Source organism: Gallus gallus, chromosome 1, assembly GCF_016699485.2.
Source record: "Gallus gallus isolate bGalGal1 chromosome 1, bGalGal1.mat.broiler.GRCg7b, whole genome shotgun sequence".
Classification (NCBI taxonomy): domain Eukaryota; kingdom Metazoa; phylum Chordata; class Aves; order Galliformes; family Phasianidae; genus Gallus; species Gallus gallus.
In genome coordinates, this window is record NC_052532.1 from 14,955,102 (window position 1) to 14,979,968 (window position 24,867).

The 24,867-nt window shown below is 39.9% G+C and overlaps 1 protein-coding gene and 1 long non-coding RNA gene across 4 annotated transcripts in view; one reads left to right on the forward strand and one right to left on the reverse strand.

Annotated features, from left to right (window-relative positions):
- Nucleotides 1-1,182, reverse strand: part of LOC121108759 — a 5,760-nt gene extending 4,578 nt beyond the window's left edge. Inside the window, exon 1 of the long non-coding RNA XR_005843421.2 lies at nucleotides 323-1,182. This is a non-coding gene — a long non-coding RNA (uncharacterized LOC121108759). The remainder of the gene's footprint in view (nucleotides 1-322) is intronic.
- Nucleotides 1-22,914, forward strand: part of BCAP29 (B-cell receptor associated protein 29) — a 23,489-nt gene extending 575 nt beyond the window's left edge. For all 3 annotated transcript variants that reach the window (XM_040680800.2, NM_001097645.2, XM_046930457.1), the window contains exons 2-8: nucleotides 40-143; nucleotides 3,010-3,110; nucleotides 5,089-5,239; nucleotides 9,793-9,928; nucleotides 12,209-12,320; nucleotides 20,549-20,649; nucleotides 21,923-22,914. In XM_040680800.2, the coding sequence (XP_040536734.1) occupies nucleotides 52-143; nucleotides 3,010-3,110; nucleotides 5,089-5,239; nucleotides 9,793-9,928; nucleotides 12,209-12,320; nucleotides 20,549-20,649; nucleotides 21,923-21,961 (732 nt within the window). In that variant the 5' untranslated portion in view covers nucleotides 40-51 and the 3' untranslated portion in view covers nucleotides 21,962-22,914. The remainder of the gene's footprint in view (nucleotides 1-39; nucleotides 144-3,009; nucleotides 3,111-5,088; nucleotides 5,240-9,792; nucleotides 9,929-12,208; nucleotides 12,321-20,548; nucleotides 20,650-21,922) is intronic.
- The last annotated feature ends 1,953 nt before the right edge of the window (nucleotides 22,915-24,867 follow it).

A 24,867-nucleotide genomic window follows, 5' to 3' on the forward strand; every position in this document is an offset into this window, starting at 1 on the left:
AGGGTCCGGGCCCCGTCTGAGCCCCGCTTTGCCCCGCAGGCCGCCGGGAAGATGACTGTCCAGTGGACGGCGGTTGCCGCCTTCCTGTACGGCGAGGTGGGAGTGCTGCTCGTGCTGTGCCTTCCGTTCATCTCCCCGCTGAGGTAGGAGCTCGGGCCGTGCCGGACTGCCCCACTCGGGCTTCTCGAACCGTGTTTGTTCTTTCACGTTTTTGTCGTTACGGACGTGGAGACCTGAATTGAGACCTTAATGTCAGGAGTTTCAAGCACCAGAGCCTGTTTTAAGGAGCTTTATGGGCTTTTCTTACACGCTTTTAATTTACCTGTCCAGCAGCTGGGCTTCCCGCAATGAACCCCTTTCACGTTGCTTCGCTGAGAGGGAATTGTCCCCTCTGCTCTCTGGGAGCAGCCGGCCTGAAGGAGGGCGGCTGTGCTGTCACCTCCCCGCATACTCCCGCTGGGGAGCCGTTATGGGCTGTGCTGTGGGCGCAGAGCAGATAAGGCACGTCGGGCACTCGGAGCTCATCGTGTGCAGCTGTTAGAGGCTTGTTTAAAAACAAATGCAGGCTCAGTTTGATACAGAAGATTCAGTCAGGGCTGCTGTAAGAAAGGCCTCTATATGAATGTGGGAACAAAACAGTAATTCTGCTGGAACGCAATACAAATGTTAAGTATAATCCTAAGGTGAATACCTGTAGTAACAGAAAGAAATACAACAGAAATAAAATGTGATAATTGCTCCTGTTATTTGCAGGGGCCTGACTTGGAGTTCTCTTTGGTTCCTTTTTTCTACGTAGCTTTCTAAATTTGGTAATGCTGTTTTCATTCCTCTGAAGAAATAGAGCTGACTTCTCTGCAGGAGGAACAGTTAAGGTTTCTTTCCAGAATCAGTTAAAAAAAAAAAAAGCCTCTTAAAAGATTTGCTGCTGCTGTGGTGCTGTGTGAAGCTGTTAAATGTTGGCTTTCTTCATCTTTAGATATTTTTAGAATGAAGAATGCAGGCTTTACTGTAATGTGCTAAGGAACAAAACCTAAACCAAAGCACTGCAGTGTGCAGCCAGAATGTGATCACTTACACCTGTGGGAGAGTTGTGGCAATGGCTGAATCCCCTGCAGCCGATGTCACAGCTTATGAGGAGTTCAGTGTTTCAGTACAGCTTGCAGAGTTCCCATGTTTTCTGTTGTTTTCGAGTCTAAGGTCCAACTTTCTGTAAGAGGGGAAAAGCATGATGGGAGCTGTAATCAGATTATTAGCAACAATGGCTTATGTGAGGAAACAAGCTGCAACACTTTGTTTAGGCTGATGACACATGCAGGGTATGTTGGCAGTATTGAAACAGGTTTCTCTTACGACACAGATAAGGCCCAGATCTGGTCTTTGAAGCTGAAGAGCGGGTGTATAATCTGCAGTGTTACAGATAGATTTTTGTGTTTGGTTTGTAACGTTCAGTTATTCTTTCAAACAAGGGTTTCTGAAAGAGTGAAATGGTGTATCTTTGTGACGTGGTCAATTACCTTGTTAACAAAACTGTCGCAGGAATCCTGTAGAATTAAGGGCTGGATTTAGCTGATCTAGATCCAGTACTGTTGATGACTATAGATCTAGTACTGTTGTGACAGTACTAGAGGGCAGCAGTTCTGCCTTACACATTTTGATGGCCTTGAGAGCTGATTCTGTCCTCAGGGTAACACATGTGCAGTTAGAGATGTGAAACTGCAGCTCTTGGAAGTTCTGATTTCCTGGGTTTTCAGGCTTCAAGCTTAAGTTCCTGGATACAAGTAAATTGTCAGTATGAAAGTGCAAGTATCCAGAGAGACAGAGCTGTACTGCCACTTGATTGTAGCATTGTACTGGTGGCCAGGCTTGTAATTTGGAAGTATTAGATCCATGTGATTTCTGCTGCCGAAGGCAGTACTGCATTAATAAATGTTAATGTTCCTTGTTGAGGAAAAATAAGCATGAAAATACAGGAAGACTTTGCAGTAAAGGGATCTAATTTTTAGCATTAGTATAACTTGGCAATATATTTGGTCTAAGGTACGCACATCAGAATCATAGGGTATGGGGCATGGAGATTCACTTGTAAGGAGTTAGCAAGTAGGTTTCATTAGAGTTGTAACTTGGCTTAATTACAGGAAGCTTTTTGGTTGATGCAGACCACAGCTGTCTGCTGTAAAGACTTTGGGTTATGCTGAATGGAGTAAACAAGGTTTTTGCACACAGAATGATAAAATATTTTAATTCTTTTTAGTGTAGAACATTGCTGGGGGTGATTACATTCTCAGTAGGTAGAAAGCTGCTTTGTTAAAGGATGAATTTTAACAGTTGTTGGAAAATGTAAATAAACCTATCAAAAGCTGGAGGACCTACCTAATTGGTCAGATGGTGACTAGCATACCTCGTTACCACCCTTATGGCATAAGTAGGTATTACTTTACTGTAGCACCTATCAGTACAGTAGCATTGATACTAACCTGCAGAATCAGATTCTAACCTGCAGCACAGAGAACTAGCTGAACTGTTGTTATTTTTTGGGGGGGTTGAAGTTATTTGTGTTATAAGTGTAAATTCTCACAGCTTGTTCCATAAAGTGATACTGAAGAGATGCTTGTTTAAAGAAAAGTAAGTGGTCTTCACCATCCTTAGACCTCTTTCTGTCTGAGGTTGATTGTTAGCCAACAAATTCATGCTCTTATAAGAAGTTCTTGACAAAATATAAATGTGTGACTTGTCAGTTTTTTGTCATTTGCAAGTTTGACTGTAATAACAAACCTACTTTATAACTCTTCAGACTCATCAGTATAAAAGATGAGCCTTCTGAAAGATGGTAGGAGCAGTCTTAATTCATAGAGGGTTGTTGGTTTGGGGTTTTTTGTTATATGGTGATTAAAACAGCTGTTTAGAGACCTTTCTTAAGTCTCATATCAATAGTGAGGCTCTGGTCTGCGAGGCTGTTATATTTGTCTTCTAGTGTCTAATTATTTTGAATAACAGAATGTTGTTTTGCAGATGGCAGAAGATTTTTATGATTCCTCTATGGAGCAAAATGGCTGTCTTTTGGAACAAAATGTTCCTCACAATAATAGTTCTACTGATCATCTTGTTTCTTGGTGAGTGTTAAATACTCTTCTAATAAACTGGAAAAATAGCTAGTATATGGAGTTAATGGCAGTTAATTGAAAAGATTCAAGCCTACTGTAACCCAGCTAATTTCTTTAGAAATTCTCCACTAGAATGGGAGAGGAGAGATCTTGTACTGTGTTTCCTGTCAGGAATTCAGATGCAGTGGCAATGTAGTAAATGAGGAGCAAAAGTGCTTTGGTGTAGGCTGCTGCTTGGTTTCGTTTCCTTACCCAGGGTGATTGTTACACAATATGTCTGTTTGGCTGAACTGCTCAGCCTGCAGTAGATGGCACTCTTTCTCTTGGCTGCTGTTGAAGTAATGCACCAGAAGAAAACATCAGAGCACTGAGCTATTTGAGTAGTTATGCTCAGCACAGATAAAAAACGGCTGTTGACTACATTTGTTGGAGCCTGTGCAGGAATAAAGCTTTAGTGAAACTGGAGCTGGAATGATGACTGCCTGCGTGACTGTCTGTGCTGACTGGTTTGTGTATGAAGTATTTCACTTATTTCTGCGATGGAAATAGTTCTTTCCACGTGGTTAGGAGGGAGTTGTTTCCACTGCCTTACAGTTAAAATGCTGTTTAATTCCTGGCTACTGCTGAAGGAAACATGCATATGCACTCCTTGTGAAGAAATCAGACTAAGCTGCAATAACGTATTCCTAATAATAACCAAAGTAGTGAAATGCAAATAGTTTATAGTCTCTCAAAGTAGATACTTCAATAAATAGCTGAAGATCAAATACTGAAGAATTTAACTTACTCTCTTTGAACTCTAATTGGAGACTTTGATTAAAGCTTGCTTTTAGAGTTGGTAGTGTCACTAATTTTTGAGGAAAGCTAGATTTGGGATAAAGCAGTGAGAAGATGCTTACCCCACAGCATTAGATGATGGATTACTGCGGGATTGGATTCTTCATAAATTATGGTATTTTGTTTGGTCTTAGGCGTCACTGTGTTGTTTGAAATTTCACTTCAAATCTTTTTCTCCCCTTTTTAAAAACAAACTTAAGAACGCTTTAAAAAAGAAACAGCTATAATTGATGTTACTCACATTTTTCTGTGGAGCTTATTTTCAGTGGTTTGGGAAATGCAGCAGCAGTCAAACACATGTGGCCAATGTGTGCTGCAAGAACTGATGACGTGTCATAAGTAGTATATATATATTTTTAATGCATAAGGGGAGATTCTAGGTGTGGTACTATTATAAGTTGTAATACAAACTCTTAATTGGGTTAGATTTTGCTTTTATGAGGATGTAAATCCTAGCTGATTTGTCCTTCGAAGTGCTGGCAGTGTATTGGCTGCTCTTAAGAACTGTAAGGAGTATATAGTGGACGAAATGAAGCTGAAAGTTGGTGAAAAGGTAATGAAAGGAAGCTGAGGTGTAGCTTAACCTTCTCTGTTTTCTTTATGTACAATACTATGTTATTGCAGCTTCTCTCTTCTGGTGTATGTTGCAGAAATACTTTTTTATATGCTGGCTCAAGCATAGAAAACAAGTACTAATACAGATGTTAATAAAATGTATACTCATCTAGCAAATTCCATGTGAGCCAAATGCTTCAGAAGGTGTCTCATCTTTTTCCCTCAGTTTTCCACTTTTTTACTGCTTGTTCATTGGCTGGGTTTTAATTCATGTTGTCAGTAGTGACTTTTTGATGCTGTCGCATCTCCAGTAACGTTTGTACAATGTGTTGCTTTGGCCAGATTCCTTGTGTCTGGATGCAGGTGTTGGAAATAACTGTTCAAGTGTGTTTTGCTCAATGGTTTGGCATATCTCTGGGAATGTGTTATTGCTTCAGTGATTTATCGAGACCTATCTTTAAGCTTTACGGATAACATAACTGATGTTACTCTTTGATGATCAAAATGTCCAAATACATATTTCTAGTACTATGTGTACTTTATTGTGAATGCATACACAGGGATGTTACTGAGAACAATCTGTTTTTGTTTACAGATGCTGTTAGAGAAGTTAAAAAGTACTCAGCCATTCAGCTGAACGAGAAGGTTGCAAATGTCAATGCCAATGCCATTGATCATATTCAGATGAAACTCTTCCGGTCACAAAGAAACCTTTATATCTCAGGTTTTTCCTTATTTCTGTGGCTGTAAGTATGAAGCTCTCTCTAACCTATATATATGGTTTCTATATATCACATATCTTAAAGGAGCTATTGCACAAGTAATGAAACCAAAATATTATTAAAAGGCTGATTTTAAGAAATTAGAAGAAGTAAATGTGAGCAAATTGACTATGTGGCAGTTAAGATCAGACGATGTAATAACTTACAAATGTTTGAATACTGGAAGAATGTGTGAGTGGCACACAAAAAGCCACGTTTTGAATGTTTAAGAAAATATGTATTTTGCGGAAACAGGAAAAACTCATTTCCTTCATTTAACTTTTGCTCTGTTTTGCTTTTTTGAACAACTAAAACTGGGATTATAAAGTTCAAAAACTAAAGCACTATTAAAACAATCTTGAAATGATACCAGCTTGCATCATATCAACCTGCTGTGTTAAGAAGCAAAACCTGAATCTGACTTGAACCATTTCATCTAAAGCTTGTAGGTAGGAACTGTAGGATAATTCTTCAGCTTTCAAGGAGAGTTTCAGATCAAGCAAACTCTTTATGGCAGCTGGCCTAATAGGATATTATGACCTTAAATGCGGTATCCTTTTGAGGTTTCTTAAATACAGCTAGTAGCACAGGGTAACAGAAAGGACAACTTTGAACTGCCGGTAGCAGCCAAGAGTACCTGCAGATGTTCACAGTAGCCGTGACAACATGCAGGTCTTCTCACCCGGACAAAGAGGACATGGACAGATTTAACAGATAATGTGAACAAATAGGAAAGTGGTCAGAAGTTTTCCTCGTTCTACATTTTTATGGTGATATTGAACAAAGACTGCTGGCTATCTTCTTTCAGTGAGTTGCCTGTTATTTCCCAGGTATAAGAAAGGAACACAGAATAAGAAAATGCCTGGAACTTTAGAGGCCTGTGATTGACTTGTTCCACGTGTATGGCTGTCTTGATTGTTACCTGGACAAGTTTGAGGAGCACTGCGCATGAAGAGACTTCCAGGAAAATATACAAAACTGGAGTACAAAAAATGAAAAGGGAAAAAAAAAGCAAAGTAGCCTTGCACAATAGTAATAGGAGTGTGTCATGTTCTTAATCTTCCTGCAGAAAGGTTAATGTGCACAAACATGTTTGTGATCTCTGCTCCAAGAGAGGAATGGTTGGACTGTGTCTATACTAGAGCTAGAAGCTGGTCCCCCAGGATTATGCTCTCGCTTAACTTTCAAGGAAGAAAACCTGTCTGGTGATGCTAGTAGGTATAACTGTGGATAAAAATTCTATGCTTGAAGTATGTTGATGGCTTTTGGGACTACTGTCCTTTCACAAACATTTAGAAGACTTCAGTAGTAGCTAAAGCAAATGACTTTTCGTAGTAGAGTTGTTTTGCTTATGTTAATGGACAAGGCTCTCATGCTCCTCCAGCAAAAGTAGCACAGAAATGTGTACGACGTGGGGAACAAAAGTATTTACAAGTTTGTGCACAGTTGCAGAGCATCCTGGGTTTGGCTGGATAGAGTTAATTCACTTCCCAGTAGCTGGTCTGGTGCCGTATTTTGGATTTAGGATAAAATCAAGTTGATAATGCAATGATGTTTTAGTTCTTGGTGAGCAGTGGTTATGTGTAGGCAAGGACTTTTCTGCTTCTCATGCTCCCTTGCTAGCATGGATGTGCACATTTTCTATGCGTGCATTGAGACTACATAGACACTGTGAGATAGCTTATATGACTGGAGTGCTGAAATGGGTAGGTACAGGCAGGAAACAAGCAGAACAGGAGAGAGGAGGCATTCCATTTTGAAAAGGAGTTGGTAGGAACACAAGAAGCCTTGCCTTGGAAATGGTGATGAGCCATTCAATAGTATATGGTAAGGAATAGAGGACAGAGCAAGCCAGGTAATGTTAGTAGGTATCTGCTGTAGATGGTTTCATCTACTTGTTTTTCTTCAGCAGGCATTCCTTAAGCAGCTGGAAGAGTGATGATTGCAAGTCCTGGTAGTTAAGAGGAAGAGAGTTTGAGTCACTCCTATTCCTCCTGGAAGGGCAGTAGGGCGAGGTGTGGGCAATCCAGGAGATCTCTAGTTTTTCATTATGTGTTGAAGACAATTTCTTAGTACAAATGGTTGATGGCAGAACTGAAAGAGGTGTTCTGATAGATTGTTGCTCACAATCAAGTAAAGACTGGTTGAATATCACAGGCAGCTACTGATGCAGTGACTGTGAGGTTGTAGAGTTTACATTCACAAAACAAAAATAGTGGAATTACAATCCTGGACTTCGGGAGAGCAGGTTTTGGCATATTTGAGGATCTTCTCAGCATTACCCAATGGTAGACTGTCATAGAAGATAGAGGCTTGGGAGAGCTGATGGATTTCTCAAGGATGGCTCCCTTGGAGGAAAAGAACAGACAATTCCAGTGCACACAAAGTCAAGTAAACAAGGCAGAAGGCTAGGATGGATTAGCAGTGAAATCCAGATTCATCTGGGGGTATGAAAAGAGAAGTAAACAAAATGTGAAAATGAAGTGGGCTACCTAGGACAAGTACAGAAAACATTGCTTAACTATGCAGGGATAGGAAAAACTAAAGCTCAGCTGGAATTGAAACCAGACGGAGATAAGGAGGGCTGAAGATACAAAGAAAGCTAAAGAACACAGGCCCAATGCTCAGTGGGACAAGGAACTGAATTACAAAGGATGATGGAAAGAATGAGGCATTGAGTATCTCATTACCAGCCTTATTTTGCTTTGTTTCTTGCTGATGAGGTCTGCTCATGTTTTCTTGAGCCTTGTGGGAGGTACAGTTAGGGAGAACTTGAGCAAATTCAGTGACTGGAAACAACCAGCACAGGTTTAATGGGGGATCATGCCTGATCATTCCTGTTGCCTTCTGTGATTGGATCTCTGTCTATGTGGATGAAGGCATTGCTAGAGTTATGCATGTAGTCTCTTCTGGTATCCTGATAGTGTAATTGGAGAAGGATGGTCTGGAAAAGTGGAGAAAAAGGTGTGTGGGGAAAAAGTCACTGGGTCTTGGACTCAAAGGAATTTAATTGGTATTGCATATTCCAAGTGGTATCTCTCTGGAATTGCTACTGGACCCAATAGCATTTAATGACCTTGCTGACAACTTGCGTGATGAGTTCAAGTGTGCTTCCAGCAAGTCTGCAGACTGTAAAAGTCCAAACCAGAGTGGTAGACATCTTGGAGAGCAGTGCTGCTAATCAGAAAGCTATACAGGCTGGAGGGGTAAGCTGACAGAAACCTCATGTTGTCAAACGAAGACAGATGAAAAGTACTACATCTGGTAGAAAAACCATTTACAACATACAGGCTGAGAGCTAACTGGTAGGGTAAAAAGCAGCTTTGCAGAAAAGGACCTGGGAGTCCTAGTGGACTGTCAATCATGTACTGAGCTGTAATAGCAAGGATGTAGCCAGCAGTTCAAGAGAAATGATTGTTTCTCCTTATCTACTGCTTGTGGGACTACTGGTGCAGGACCATGTCTGGTTTTGACTCCCTTTTATGAAACACGGATATTGGCACCAAGAATGTCGGGTGCTGAAATGTGACATATAAGGTGAGGTCATGGTTGCTTGGCTTCAGCCTTAAAAACAGAAGTTGAGGTGGAGACTGTTTTGGTTTGTACAGCTGTCTTGTGGGAGATCGCTGAGAAGATGAAGCTAAGTTTTCTTGTGGACCCACATCGGAATGTCAGGAGGCAACAGGCACAAACTGAAACCTCAAGCTTCTGATAAAAAGTACTTTTCTCCTGTTGAGAGCCGGCAAATGCTACAAGGACCCTGAAATTCTGCCAAATGTCTGTCTTTGGAGATGGTGGGAGCTCAACTGGACAAGGCCCTGGGCAGTCAGCTCTACTTGCTTTGGGCTGGTCCTCAGACAGAATGACCTCTTGAAGCCTCTTCCAACCTATGTGATACAGTGATTCTGTTTTAGTCAAGATGTTTTACTGACTTTTGGCTGCTGCATCTTGGAAAGCAGTGACATGAGAGCCTTAACTTATTAAAACCAAAAAAGTAAGAAAATGAGCTTTCAATGTAAAAATTGGGAAGGCCTACCTTGTGAGTTAACAAGTCTATTAATATGCTTTCAGTTGTGAAAATAAATTACTAGGATTTTCAATTTTTTTTAAGCATCTGTGTAGTCATATTACAGGAATAAATTTAGTATTGCTTTGGCCTTTCTTTGATTCAAAGTGAGTGTGAGAGTTAAGAGTAAATTTAGCAATATTTTATTGTAAGGCCTTCTTTATAAAGGACTTGTGTTGTTTTGTTGTTGTTCTGTTTTAATTTAAATCATACTCATTGCCATACATACTGCTTGGATCTTGTGTTCAGAGATTAATCGTGTTTTCCTTTTCAATTTTTTATTTCACTGTTAGTATCTTTGGACCTGGATTTTTGCCTTCAGGTGCTTTAGGTAGATGTTTTCACATCTAATGCTGGAAGAGAGACAAAAGGGGTTGTTCTTTTTGTGCATTGGGTTTGTTTTGTTGATGTTTTGTTGTTTTTTTAACTTGTACTGTGAATTACTGTGCTGTTTACTGTGTTTCTTCACCAGTGTTTTGAGGCGTACTGTTACCCTTCTTACTCAGTTGGCAAAAGGCATGGCATCTCATGCAGCTCTGGAAACGCAAGTAAACGACGCGACTGAAGCAGCCAAAAAATACATGGCTGAGAATGAAAGGCTACAGGAGGTATCTTTTAAACATTTTTAGTTATTTTCTTACATGTGAAGTAGTACAAAATAATCTGGAGATGATTTGCTACTGAATTTTTTTTTCTGGTGGACAAAGGAAGGATAATTTTCTTACCATGTGCAATTCAGAATACTGAATAGAAATTTCAGTAGGAAACTACAGTAATCCAAGTAAATGAAGGAAGCTCTGTCTTTCCAGTATGAATTTTGTCAAAGTAGTAGTACTCCTAAAGTATCTCCGAGTTTAATCTCAGTAAACCAGAGGACTTAGGTCAGGCTGTGTAGATCAGGGCTGTGACAGTTCAGCACTGAACAAGACTTGCTCCAGCACTGAGTTGTCCTGTCTAACTTTTTCAGTAGAGTACTGCTGTATTATTAATGAAGACAGTACCAAACATTTCTTACAAAAAAAACCCAGCAATGGACCAAAGACGCTTCATTTTTTTTATAAGAGTGGAGAAAATTAAGCTATTGTTTGTCTGTTGTGGTTCAGCATACAATTATATACAGGAAGGAAAGTCAACAAATGTCTGTCTAGATGTATGGAGTCTTGTCACTGGCTACTTTGACTTCTGTTGGAAGAGAATGAACCACAAGCTAAATCACAGATATCCAAGATAGGACAATTCATACAGCACTCTTAAATATGACAAGTTGTCAAAATAAAAGTCACAGCAGGTGTGTTGGTTTCCTTCCATTCTTGTCTGGAGTTGTGTTTATGGTTACGAGCACTGTTTTTTTGGTTTTTTTTGTAATAAATCTCTAGACAAAGGGAACGGTCTCTGGGCAAAAGGTACTGGAAAGATACAAGACATATGGGTGTTTGAGATGTATTATGAAATGAGAATATTTCCCAAGTCTGAAATGATTCCAAAATCTTTGAGTCTTGTATTCTGTCAAAATGATCCAGACTCTCACCCATAGCCTTGGAACTTGTCTGTTTGCTGCATCCTGGTACACTTTTTCCTCAAATCCCTGCTGGGATTTGGCCAAAAGTCCTCTTTTTGTTCTGCTTTCACTCTTAAGTGTGTTTCCCAAGCAACACATTCTCTTAGCTGCGTGTAAGTGATAGCCAGAAACTGGAAACTGCATTCCTGTCCGTTTCTATTTGTGTTTTTGGTTTCATGATTTGCAAAAGCAGTGGTATCCACAGTTACAACCACCATGCTGTAGCTGGGTCTCCATTGTGCTGGAAATGTTGAGAATTTCATTGGGTTTTTGTTTTGTTTTAATAACCTCATATGGTGTAAGTTCCTCTGTGGCTTGGCCCTCTGCATTTGTGTTCATTTACAAATGTGCTTTGTTCTGCCATCAGAGAGAGGTACGAGCAGTTATACGTAAGGCACTCTGGCTTTGAGTGTAAGTACTGCACGGCTTAGTTCATTAGGTTCGTGCTATATCCTTTTAAAAAGTTCCATGAAGCACAGAACTTGAGCCAAAAGCTTATAGAAATAATTGTTAATAGAAAGAGGTGAGAACAAAGTACAGAAGGCAGTATGAAGCCTCGTAATAAATTGGCTGTAGTTTTGTTACCAGCAGTCAAATGGAATCCCTTTAAGGATTTACAGCTATTTTTTTTTTTGCCATTTTGGTAACAAAGATGATGCTTGGTTAGCTACTGGAAGCACTATGAGCAAAGAATCTAATTAGGGAGTCTAATCCTAAATGTGTAATACTTTAAGGAATTGCTGTTGGTGATTTACTGATAGGAGCATACAGAAGTAAAGTAGTGCTAACGTTTTGAGAGTACCAGTAGTATACTGTTCTTGTGTCCACTACTTACAGGGCTTTGCTTGAATCCTTTCTTGGTTGCTACTTGAATTTCAGTGGAAATCTATTCTGGGTGTCAAGGTATTCTGAAGATTGAAATGGTAGCTATGAACCTAAAACAATGGATTTGTGACACATAAAACAGGATAATTTAATTATTAGAACAAATTGCACATAAGCATGACAATGTCATGTCATGTGCATTCCTGGTATGTCTTTTCATAAAGCTTCTTATAACCTACACAGAAGTAGCAGATACCAGCTACTTACCTGTGCATACATACAGAACAAGGCTTGATATCAGCTTTAAACATTGAACATTTTTTTCCATTTTTTCCTTTTTTGTTTGCTTTTTATTTCCCAGGAATGACTGGGTATCTGCCCGTTATATTGACATCTGATTCAACTTGTCACTTTGCAAGATCAAGGCTGACTTTCTCTGATAGTTTGACATTAATACTCAGCTAATTTAACCAGAATTAATGGAAGTATCTGTGGTTTTTAATAGGCTCTGAATGAAAAAGGAAGTGGCGAAAATAAAGAGATGGCGGAAACAACTAATGGAATGTTGAGGAAGGAAATTGGACAATTGAAAGCGGAGTTACAGAAGACATCAAATGGTAAATATTGGGTAGGACTTCTTTTGGGAGTAAAGAAAAAATCTTTCCAACACTAGAGGTCAAAAATATATTCTTGGTATTACATTAACTATACAGCGTGTAGGAACACTTGATTTGGGATTTCTTTACATTTGATAAGGGACCAGAAAAATACACCGTCACCACCACCGTGTTATAGCAGATGTTTTCATTATGAAAATGTTAGTGGTATGATTTGAGCACCTTAGTTAAATTGTAATTATAAACAAGTGGAACTGATATATTTCAGTGATGTTGACTTGTCCCCTAGATCTCATTAGTGAAGATACAAAATAAATTGCAAGTTTCTGCAGGCATCAGACTTGACCTTTCATGTCATATAACAACTAATCTCTGTATACAAAACAGAGAAGTATATGGTTGAGGTGGTTTTTTTTTTTGTATGAAGCAGGTTTTAAGCCAGGTTGCCGGAAAGTCTTTAACTGGTATTTTAAATATGTCTCATGCAGCAGGGGTGTTAGCTTTTTTTTAATACTTTTCAAGTCTAATAGGTAACATTTCTTGCAATTTACATCCTGACACATGCTAGGAGCTTCCGTGTATAGGGTTTAGCTTGTCAAAACTGCTTTCTTGGCAGTCCGAGTTGAAACAGAGCAGTTTTTACCTGTTTAGTTCTGTCTTGTTTGGATTTGTCTTGGCTTATGAACATCTACTCATCTGAAATTAGTGTTTTTGAGATAACACTGCCTTCTATCTTGTAAGCATTAATCAGATATACAGGCTATTACAAAACACAGATTTTCATGGCACCAGATAGCACATTGTCATCAAAACACAGTACTCCTTCCATATTGCATGGTGCTGCTACAAAGCTGCAAAAATAGCAACGCCAAATATTTTATGAAATCCTTTCTGTTGTCCACTGGGAAGGCAAACAAGAACAGAGCAGCTGTTTTCAGCTAGGCTTGAAGCAGCAAGAATCTCCAAACAGAAGGTCTCATTAATTCACATTCCCAGGCAGGTTTGATTGTGGGCTTTCCCTCTCCTGCTGTTTTCTTATAGAAATGTAGGAAAGCTGCCTTTGAAGTGACAGGATCAGTGAAAAACATAAGTGCATATGTTTTCTTTAAATTAACTGATGGTATGTAACACTAATATAATGTAAGCTTTTCAGTCGGTAGCACTTGAGAAAGTGGAGGAATAAATATGTTTACCACATGCTGCTTCAGCTGCGTTCTCTCTGCAGGCTGTTGTCTACCTAAAAGATATCTAAATTAAGGCATGCTTGAGTCTTTGTTGGGGGGAGATAAGTAGGGAAGAGGATCTTAATGAATGAGGAAATATTTATGGCCCTCCTCCTGTTGCCACCCCCTTTTGTAGCCAAAACCTCAAACAGAAAATCCCATGGTTACCTTAATTGCCATCCACAGCTAGATGGTGTGGGGATATGTCTATCTTGGTTTTTGTAAGTTTTCATATACCTTATTTTGAGCAAACTGATATCCAACAAACTAGAAGTACTGTTTAATAAACACTAAACCATCTGTAGACACAGCTTTCTATGGAGCGCTGGTCTCCATGTGAATTGAACTTACTGTTTTCTTTTGAAACTTCTCCAGCTGAGCAGGTAAATGTTGAGTTTTATGCTCACTAAATGTGAGAAATGCCCTACGTAAAATCAGAGTTGGGATTGTTACAAAGAAGTAAAACAAGTTTTTCTATTATTTGCATGCTGTTGAGCATGACTGAAACATAACCATTCCCCTGTGTCCCCAAAGACCAGTTCCTGAAGCTCTGGGGACACTTGAGGAGGAGGAAGAGATTAAGAACGTAGGTGGCACCTAGTTTTGAAACAGAGCAAAACTAATTTAAAAAAAGAAAAAGCTTCCCTATTTTTTTTTCCTGCTTACATTGGTAAGAGTCACAAATCTGGGTTTTTAATTCAGTAGTTTCAAATATCCATTTGTCTGGTTTGGTATATTTGTAAACCTACTTAGGTGTGGTGATAGGATGATTTGTTACTTTATAGCAGTATTGAGAGGTAGGGGGTACCTCACTTAGTAGTCATCAGTTTAGCATCAGGTTAGTGCTGTGGCTTGAGGGGAGAGGTAAATTTTCTGTAAGGTTTTGAAAAATATTCTTTACGGCTTCTGGCAAAGGAAGACAGCATGTCTCCCTTTCCTGAAATTCTGACTGAAATTGTAGAATAGATAGTGTGTGTTGGAAACTTCAACTAGATTCATCTCTAGTTCTTTTTACCTTGTATGGGAAGTGCAATCTGCCGTATGTTTTTGTTCAATTAACCACAAAAGAAGTCCTAAAGTAAGATATTTTGCAACTTAATGTGTTCTGGAGAGATGGAGATGAGAAGTAAAAGTACAAAGCAAAGAGACTGAACAGTGAAGTTAATACATTCTGAAGGAAGATTGGAATCAGCTGAAAAAGATTTTGGCCAGTTTTGTTATTTCCAAACTTAATTTTCTTATCCTCATTGAGGCCTTTTTTTTTTCCTCCTCAAAGTGAAGGGAAAGGGGGTAGTTTTTTCTCCTTTATTGCAGACCCACATACTGGTGGCTTTATAGGCACCCAGCAGTGGTGCCAGCACTTGTAGAGCCTAAATCCATTTTTAGCATACCTAGACATGTAATGACTTGACTTCATAATAACTTTGAGATGGTGTTTTACTGATACATGTCTGTTATGAAAAGTGTCTCACATATCTAAAAGTGAGTAATCGAAGCACTATTCAGTTCTGGGGTGAGAATGTTTTTCCTGCTACACGTTAGCTAAATTTCTAACAAAACATTGACTGAGATGGTTGAAAGCTGTTTGTAGCTGCTGATGTCAACCCTATGGGATTTTTCTGGGAAAGGGAAAGATGATGCAATATTGGACAGTATTAGGCAACTATAATGTGCATTTTGGTTTTTTGATGGTAAATTGTGACATTACTGCAGTATTCATACATTGTCACAACTAGCATTTTCAATGTACTCCATGTGAGTATTGGTATGTTGCTTTGTTTCGTTTGGATAGTACTGAAATTGATCCAAAAAGTTATAACTAAAACCATTACCAACTGAAGATGAGGATAGAAGAGAAGCTTCACAAAGCAGCTATCCTGACAGCTGTCCTTTGACTGAGGTCATGACTGGGACTTTGAGTGCATTAACTTTCTTTTCTCACTCACAGTTGTGGGAATGCTTGTGTTCGAAATGCCTGTTTGTAACTATTGGGACCCTTTGGGCAGGAGGGAGGCTTCTGCAGTGCTGTACTATTTCATTTTCTGCTATCTCAGGTCATCTTTTTGGTGATGCTGTCTTAGTGTATGGTAAAGGCTTCTGCTTTATTTACACAACAGAAATTGATACAGAACAACTCGTATTGATTCAGACTTAGAGCGGAATGGACCTGATGGCAGAATCTTGACCAGTTTGTTGCCATTAGGATTTCACTCATTTAGGTACTACTGAACTTCAACTATTTCCTGAAAATACTCTTATGTGCATTGTTGTTCCAGACATACAATGAGGGCAGGAGAAAATTCTGATAAAACTTCTGTGCATCCTTTAATGAGGTTTGTTTTGTGCACAGAATGTGTCACAGGTACTTCTGTTTCTTGGTTGTGCAGCACTGTAGGAGACAGAAGAGAACAAGAGTATGTGTGTGGACATCTGGTTTTGAAATAGTTTTTAAACTATTCTAGACTATTCTAGGAAAATATGCTTGTAAAGACCTACAACTTGAACATTGTTGGAAGGATAGAAGTCATTAATATACATGTTGTGAGTACATCTCGTGGAACTTGTTGCCACTGGTGTGGATTCATCTTTGGGACCGGATGAGATTTACCTGAGAGTGCTGAGGGAACTGGCGGAGGTGATAGCCGAGCCACTTTCCATCATCTATCAGCGCTCCTTGTTGACGGGTGAGGTCCCAGAAGACTGGAGGCTCGCCAATGTGACTCCCATCTACAAGCAGGGCTGCAGGGAGGATCCGGGGAACTACAGGCCTGTTAGCCTGACCTCGGTGCTGGGGAAGATTATGGAACAGATTGTCTTGAGGGAGATCACGCAGCGTGTGTGGGACAACTGGGGGATCAGGCCAAGCCAGCATGGGTTCACGAAGGGCAGGTCCTGCTTGACCAACCTGATCTCCTTCTATGATCTAGTGACCCACCTGGTGGATGAGGGAAAGGCTTCGCTGAAGTCTGGGTAGACTACATCAACAGCCTTTGACACTGTCTCCCACAGTATTCTCCTGCAGAAGCTGGCAGTCCGTGGCTTGGACAGATGCACTCTTGGCTGGGTAAGGAACTGGCTGGAGGGCCGGGCCCAGAGAGTGGTGGTGAATGGAGTTAAATCCAGCTGGCTACCGGTCAGGAGTGGTGTCCCCCAGGGGTCGGTGCTGGGTCCTGTCCTGTTTTATATCTTTATTGATGACCTGGATGAGGGCATTGAGTGCACCCTCAGTAAGTTTGCAGATGACACCAAGCTGGCTGGAAGTGTTGATCTGCCTAAGGGTAGCAAGGCCCTACAGAGGGATCTGGATAGGCTGGATAGCTGGGCTGAAGCCAATGGGATGGGATTCAACAAGACCAAATGCCGGGTCCTGCACGTTGGCCACAGTAACCCCAGGCAACGCTCCAGGCTTGGGGCAGAGTGACTGGAAGACTGTGTAGAGGAAATGGACCTGGGGGTGTTGATTGACGCTAGACTGAACATGAGCCAGCAGTGTGCGCAGGTGGCCAAGAAGGCCAATGGCATCCTGGCTTGTATCTGAAATAGTGTGGCCAGCAGGAACAGGGAAGTAATTATCCCCCTGTACTCAGCGCTGGTGAGGCCGCACCTCGAGTACTGTGTCCAGTTTTGGGCCCCTCACTGTAAGGAAGACATGGAGGCCCTGGAGCGTGTCCAGAGGAGGGCAACAAAGCTGGTGAGGGGTCTGGAGCACAGGCCTTATGAGGAGCCATTGAAGGAGCTGGGATTGTTCAGTCTAGAGAAGAGGAGGCTCAGGGGAGACCTTATTGCTCTCTATAACTACCTGAAGGGAGGTTGTGGTGGGGGTCGGCCTCTTCTCTCGTGTGACTAGTGATAGGACTAGAGGGAATGGCTTCAAGCTGTGCCAGGGAAGGTTCAGGCTGGACGTTAGGAAATACTACTTCTCTGAAAGGGTGGTCAGGCACTGGAATGGGCTGCCCAGAGAGGTGGTGGAGTCACCAAGCCTGGTGGTGTTCAAAGAACGTTTGGATGTTGTGTTGAGGGACATGGTTTAGCGAGAACCATTGGTGAAGGGTGAATGGTTGGACTGGATGATCCTGTGGGTCTTTTCCAACCTTAGCGATTCTATGATTCTATCTTGGCCTTTGTGTTGTCAGGCAGGCTAGTGACATACAGGAAAAAGCATACGTGTTGAGCTTCACTGAAGCACCACTCAAGTTCTTATAAACAAACAAACAAGAACATCACCCATTGTCAGCTTTCCTTTGCAATGTGGGAAGAGGAGATATGGGGCAGTGAACTGAATTAATTGGTCACCTTTTATTGCGGTGATGGCAAAGGAGGGCTTAGGAACAAAGTCCGTCTTGCTAGATTTTACCTTTTACAACCATGAAATTATATCTGTGAGAGCTTTTGCATTCTGTCACATCAAGAAATGTTTATATCTGATGACTCATAGGGATGGTGCTGTGTACAGCAAGCATGGTTTTCTTTATACAAAGACTTAGTGACTATTTGTCTCTCTAGTCACAAGGAGCAGCATCTCTCACTTACACCTCCTCGTGCATTTGCTTGGTAGGAACAGTCAGCTTTTGGGTTTTGCTTGCTGCCAGTCCAGCTGCTCTGGCTCCTGTGAGGCAAATCAACAGGTCAGATGGAAGCTGGAAATAATAACTGGCTGTGTTATGCAAACAAAGTATTTTTTGTTTTATAATGACTGGGTGTTCCTCTGATGCAATCCATATGGCAAACAGTATACCTGTATCATTGATACAGCTGTAGTGCAGTGTTCATGTCTTGGCAAAACAGTGGAGCAGCTATGTATGGAGAACTTCCGTTGCTTGACAAAAAGAGACCCATAGAAGTTGACATGATGGAGAATTCACACTGTCAAATACATGACACTCCATTTTATTGTGTCCACAAGTTCCAGTCCCTGAAGTTATGGGGATGCTTGAGGAGGATGATTGAGAATGTAGGTGGGCTACATTAAGAATGTCACCCAGCAGGCTGGCTTTCTTATCCATAGCCAACACAGGTGGAAAGGACAATCTGCTCTTTGCTCTTTCTTCTTCTGGGGTTAGGTGAGTTGTTCCTGTCACACATCTGTTTTGGTCAAAACACTGAAACTGTACTGGCTTGTTTGTTTTCTTGATTTGTAGATATTTTTAGACATTTTGTTCACGCTTTAATGACACAGTTGTTTTTGGTTGCAACTAAAGTACTATTCTGCTGTTTATAAACAGCTAAATAACATTACATCAATAATTGTCCTCTTCAGAAACTGCAAATTTTTACAGTAACTGGACAAAAATAATTTCAAAGGCAAATGTAGCAGAGGTGAAATTCTATATGGATGTGCCTTTTGCCTACAGTTTAAAAATCAGAATCTTAACAATTTGTCACATTCACTTCAGAGTGATTTCTAAAGTTTACTATCAATACTTTTAAATAGTAGCATGAAAAGAGAGAAGATCAAATAGAGTAGATACAATACAATTTTTACTTACTGGGTATGTGGAAATCATGGTTAATTCCAAATACTAAGACCTTTAGAAAAAGGTGTGTGCGTTGATGACATCAGGATTGCATTAAAGGGATATGTATGCAAAGTGAGGTGAAAGGAGTGATGTAAGGATACAGAATTAATTTTGGACCGTGATAGAATCAATAAGTCTAAATGTAATTAACTTCAGTAGACCAGAATTTCAAGTAAAGTGATATTATTGGAAGAACTCTTCCAGATTGGTTTTGTTTTGTTTTTTTTAATCTGAACATCAAATTAAAAAAAAAAAAAGAAACAAAAAAGACTGAGGAAGGGAGTCTTCCTTTTGGATGTGGGGAAGTGGTCAGGATCTGTGTGCTGACGTCTCAGGGATCAAGAGGAAGCTCCCAAAGTGGAACACAGCTCATACTGAAGTGCTTGTATCGAGGTGCTTACAGAAAGCACGTCTAGCTCTTCATCTTTTGAGGAGAGGCTCTCAGAGAAGTGCTGCAGTGTCTGGGAGGTCCCTGGGAAAGAGCAGTCTGCTTTCAGGTAGCTCATGGGCAAAGAATCGTGCACACTGTTAGAAAAGGGAAAATAGCCATATTTAAAAATACAGATCTCAGTGGTATGAATAGAAGGAGGATAGAGCTGCTATATGAGGTAGCTTTATCAGTCATTAACAATGTTTCTCTGCTGTAGTGTAAGTAAATCCAGTATTAGGGCGTGCCTGTGCTGCTACAGCAAAAAAAAACAACAAAAAAAAAAACCCAAAAAACAGATAAGCGAGATGCCTGTAGCAAAAGAGCATGATGTCTAAGTGACCTTACTGGATGCTCACCTAACAGTTTAGGAGTGATGGCTTTGTGAAACTTCATGCTGATTTACCCCCCGCTGTAAATTAGCCCGTGTGGATTCCTGGGCTGTTTTGTACTGCAGCAGACTTGCAGCATAGACTTGCTCGCAGCTTATTTCTTTTGAAATAGGGAATAGGTAAATAATGTTTTTCTGATGGTAAAAGCCTTTTCATGGTTGTCTGTCCCCCTACCACCATTGCTGCTTTCTCGTCCATAAAGTGATGGTTCTAATGAATGAACTCCTGCATGGTAAAATATGAGAGTCTATGCTCCTGTAATAATATAATATTTCACCTCCCTTCCCCATATTTGGAAGATATCTTTGGTTACTTTGCTAGAATTTTGCACAGTGTTTGAATGCTCTTTTCCTTTTAAGATGGCTTTAGGAGTTGTGGTGGTTTGTTTTTCTGGAGCTGTCTCCTGCAGTATGATATAAGACTACAGTCTCATCATTTTCCTCATTGCTCTCACAAGTTTACTGGTTTTGCCCTTACCTTTCATGCAACCCCATCACACCCCTTTTTTTGCCATTTGTGAATGTAAGTCATTTTGCTTCCCTTCCCTGTCCTCATATGTTCCCGTGTCCTTCTGGGATGCTCCATTCTAAATTTCAGCTTTCACAAGGGAGGGCCGTCGAAGTACAGCAGTACAGTTAATTATTATAACACAAATCCTGATATTTTACAGCTCTCCACAAGGCGAATAATGAAGTGGCAGCAGTTAAAAAGCAGTCTGAAGGCCTTAGAAGAGAATATGACCATCTGATGAAAGAGTACGAACGACTTCAGGTGGGTAGTTCTGGCTCCCTGTGTGAGCCCGGTGTTCTGAATTGTGCTGCAAAATTTTGTTTGTTAGCTATTTACCATGCAAAGAACTTACCAAGACCTTTAGTACAGCATGAAATGGGAAGCACTCATTGAACTTCATGAAAAAAATAAAGAATAGTACAAATTTTGTCTTGAACTGTTAATTGTCTCTTGAGAGCTAAGATTCAGTTTTGGACCAAACTGAAGCTTCTGAGAAAATGATAGCAGCAGTGTGTGTGGTATATGCGTAATTTATAGGCGTCATTTTATTTTGTTTGCTCTTCAAACATGCTTTTGCAACAGTGGATTATAAATGTTGCAATGCTGTTACAATTCAAGAAGGAAAAAACTGAATCTGCCTAGACTAAAAACAGGCAAATATAAAAATTGAAACTGAAGTACAAAATAGAAAAAGAAGTTTAATCAGCTAAAACTGGATTAGCTGTTTGATCAGGTTTGCATATGTGCATGGCAGTAGTATCTGTAATGTATACGGTAATCATTTCAGGTAGAACTGGGAGCCCCGCTTGTTCTTGTTGTCTGTGAGGTGTTCATATAGTTCATGCTAAACATCTGCCTGACCCTGTTAGTTTGGGTTGAATTCGATCAATAAATGTGAATGTTAGTCTGTTTACAAGTAGTGGCCTTGAGAGAAAATACATTGATGTTAAAATTCTGGTGACCGTTTTGCAAGAGGAGCAGTTTGTTGGTCGTGTATTAAGAAATCAGTCCATCAAATTGCAAATTTGAGCTGATTAAGCAGCTTCACACAATACAGAATTATACTCATTTCCCTGCTCAATCAGTTTGTGTTCCAAAGTTGAGACCACCATCTATGCGCTGTCCTTGTGCTTCCCTGTGCAATGAGCTGTAGGAGTTCTGCTGCATTTCTGACAGTTTCATGGATGGTGTGCACATCCTTACAGTTTGGAGTTTAACTCTGACAGGAAAGTACAGAGGGTACTGAGTGCGCAGTATTGATGCAACTGATTTATCCCTAAGAGTTATTAATAGAAAGCATTTACTGCTTGGTTTGCTGCACAGTTCAACTGTAACGTGGTCAGAGGAGAAGCAGGCTACCTGGCTGTTAATATATTAGGATCAGAAGCACACGTTATGTGGGGATGGTGTTGATGGGACTGTAGCTTTCAGGGGTGCATAGTTAACAAAGCAGATACAACTACAAGAGGGCAAAACAGTGCATCTGCCATCATGTCTTCCCAAACATAAAATGTGATTTTTATTCTATTTTCAGAATGCTTCAAGTGAAGCAGAAGACAAGAAGGACCTGTAAGTGTGCCTCGGGCAGATGGCATTGGTATAATTGTTTCAGTGTGAAAAGCCTCATGCTGCTTAGGCTCCTGATGTGCATCTGAAACAAAGCTTGATTTTTCTGAGAAGCCACATGCACTGCTGGTCACAATCCAGATTCCACTAACATATCTTGGCTGCCAGTATATTATTTGTTTGAAATAAAATGTTCAGTGGCTTACCAGGTCTACCATGGAGTTTGTCACTGCTCTTGAGGGGAAAAAACATGAAAATCTTTCAGTTCCACCTGGAGCAACTGATCTCCAAACCCTCACCTTCCAAAATGGTAAAAATTAGTGCACCATTTGCTTGTAACATTTGAGTGGGATTGTATGTCATGCTGAATGACTTAGAAAAAACAATTACCTAAACAAATGTCATCTGCAACACCTTGTTGGAATCTTCAAAAGTACCTGTACCAGTGGACTGAAGAAGCTGTTCATCAATCATTCACTTTCCATGGAAAACTGAATGACAATCAATCTAAAGAAAGTAACTAAAGGAAGTATTTTTAAATCCATCCTGCTAGCTTCTGACTTTCACTTAGCTGCACGGATGAGCATATTGTAACAAATGATATTTTGCGTTACTCTGGCTTATTTTTCTTCCATTTATGGGGTTACACCAGTTTGCATAACCAAAGTTTTGAATTGGTTGTTATTAATATTCTGTATTTTTACACTGTTTACATATGTTTACTCAGTACATGCCACCTAACTGCTTCTGCCTTGCTAAAAGTTCTTTTAAAATGTTGGAGGATAGTTGTGTTGGTTTGGTTTCTTTTTTTTGTTTTCATGAACACAATACCTCAGAATAAATGTGCACTGTTCTGCATATGCCCTCTTTGGCATTCTGAAAGTTGAGGCTTTTTTGTTAGTTGGTTCCAATTTGTATTTCAAAGTTGGATATGTTTGTTATATTAAAGAGATTGCTGAAGTTTGTGAGTATGAGCTTATTTATGTAAATCTCACCCAGTATGTTATCTTACCTGAGATGTGTACGTATGTCTGTACACGAAGAACAAAATGCACTTCTAACTTGGTGATACTGAGCTTCTGGAAATACAGCCACCTTCTTCATAGAGGGTAATTTGGATTGCTCTGGAAATAGAATTTTAAAATAGCATGTTGAGTACTACAAAGCATATCATCATAGCACATTGAGTAAGGATGTTAAGAAAAAAATAGTTCATTCTTGCAGAAGTAGTATAAAAAGTACTCAGATTCTAAGAGATTGCAGATTTGTTTGTTTCAAAACTTTCCAGATTTGAAGTAGTGCCTCACCTTTCCCCAATTTTTGGTGGTGGTGTTAACCGTTTGTTTGGTTTTTAATATATTCTTTTCAATTGTTCTGTAATGTTTAACAGAGTGCTATCCTAATTTTGCATTCTGATCCAAAGGCTGTGGTTGGAAGCCTGGAAAGTGATTCTGCTTTATCTCAGAAGACTGGTTCTGGATATCAAAGACTAATGTTTATAGATCTATCAGTTCTTTCTAGAGTCTACAGTAGATAGTCTTGTATACTTTAAATACTCTATATATATATGCACACTATTATACTCATAGGATATGTGTGTGTGTGTGTGTGTATATATATATATATATATAAAAATATATAAGCACATGTGGCTTTGAAGAACAGAACTAACACTATCCCCCCAAACATCACCTGTTTTCTTTTTAGATTGAAAACAGTAGCAAGCAGTACTTGTTTTGCTATTTGTTATCTACTCATTGAAATTCAAGCATTTCTTCCTGTATTATAAGTAGATAATTAGTAATATAAATGAAAGGCGTCAGAAGTGTACTCCTTGTCTATAATTGTGTATCTGGGAGTAATGTGGAACACAGTGGTTGTGCTTGTGCTGATGTTATCAATACTTTGACTTTAGCAGGAAGGACAGGTGCTTCATGATTCTTGCTGTAAGGCATTACTGGAGTTTGAAGGTGTGCATAGTAGTATGTACGACTTTCACGGAAGCTGAAAATCATGCATAGTATTTCTAAATGTGCAATATGTATTCAGCACATGATACTCATACTATCCTCTGTAACTACACCACCTGTCTCAGCCTGGCACTTCCTACTGCCTAATTGGAAGATAGTGATTTGCTCAATGAGGGAGCGAAGAGGCAGCTGTTATGGAAAAAATACAAAACAGAAAACCCATGCGTATCATGCCACAGGAGATATTCCACTAAGTAAAGGTTAGGCATTGCTTAAAGCCCCAAATGTTCTACTTTGTCTCTAGTCGTTTCCTCTGCTGAGTCCATTACTGGTATAGTTTTATCAGATTTCCCTGTCACACAGTAGAATGATGATCGTCTTTATTGTGGGTGGTCATACACATTTGACTAAGTTGGACAACACGCTCAGCTGAGTTCTAACTCATCCCAACTTTGTTATATAAAAATCTTTTGTTATTCTAGCAGGAATTGTTTTGTATTATTGGCTTTGTAGAACTATATTCTTCCAAGAAACACTTGAAACATACTTTTCTTTTATAAAACTAAAAGCTGAGAAAATATATCCGGAAATTCCAGCAGAAGGTAAGTGTTTCAGAAGTTTGCCTGTACGTTGTTTCAACATATTTCATAGATGTTCAGAACGTGTGGGAATTTGGATTGATCAATTTTAAGTAACATTTTATAGTCTGTAATATTTTAAATTATGGGTCACGTACTGGGAAAAGGTAAACCAAACTTTTTTAACGCCCAAAGTGTGAGGCAGTTTGGTCAAGGAATCTACATTTGGCTGTTTTGTAGGAAAGAGTTAACAAAGTTCTCTGCTAATGCTGATGGAATCAAACCACTTCTGTGTTTTTGAGGTTTTTTTCCTAAACTTTTTTTTTCTGCTGAGTCAAGAAAGCAGTGAGGTCATGGTGGGTGCC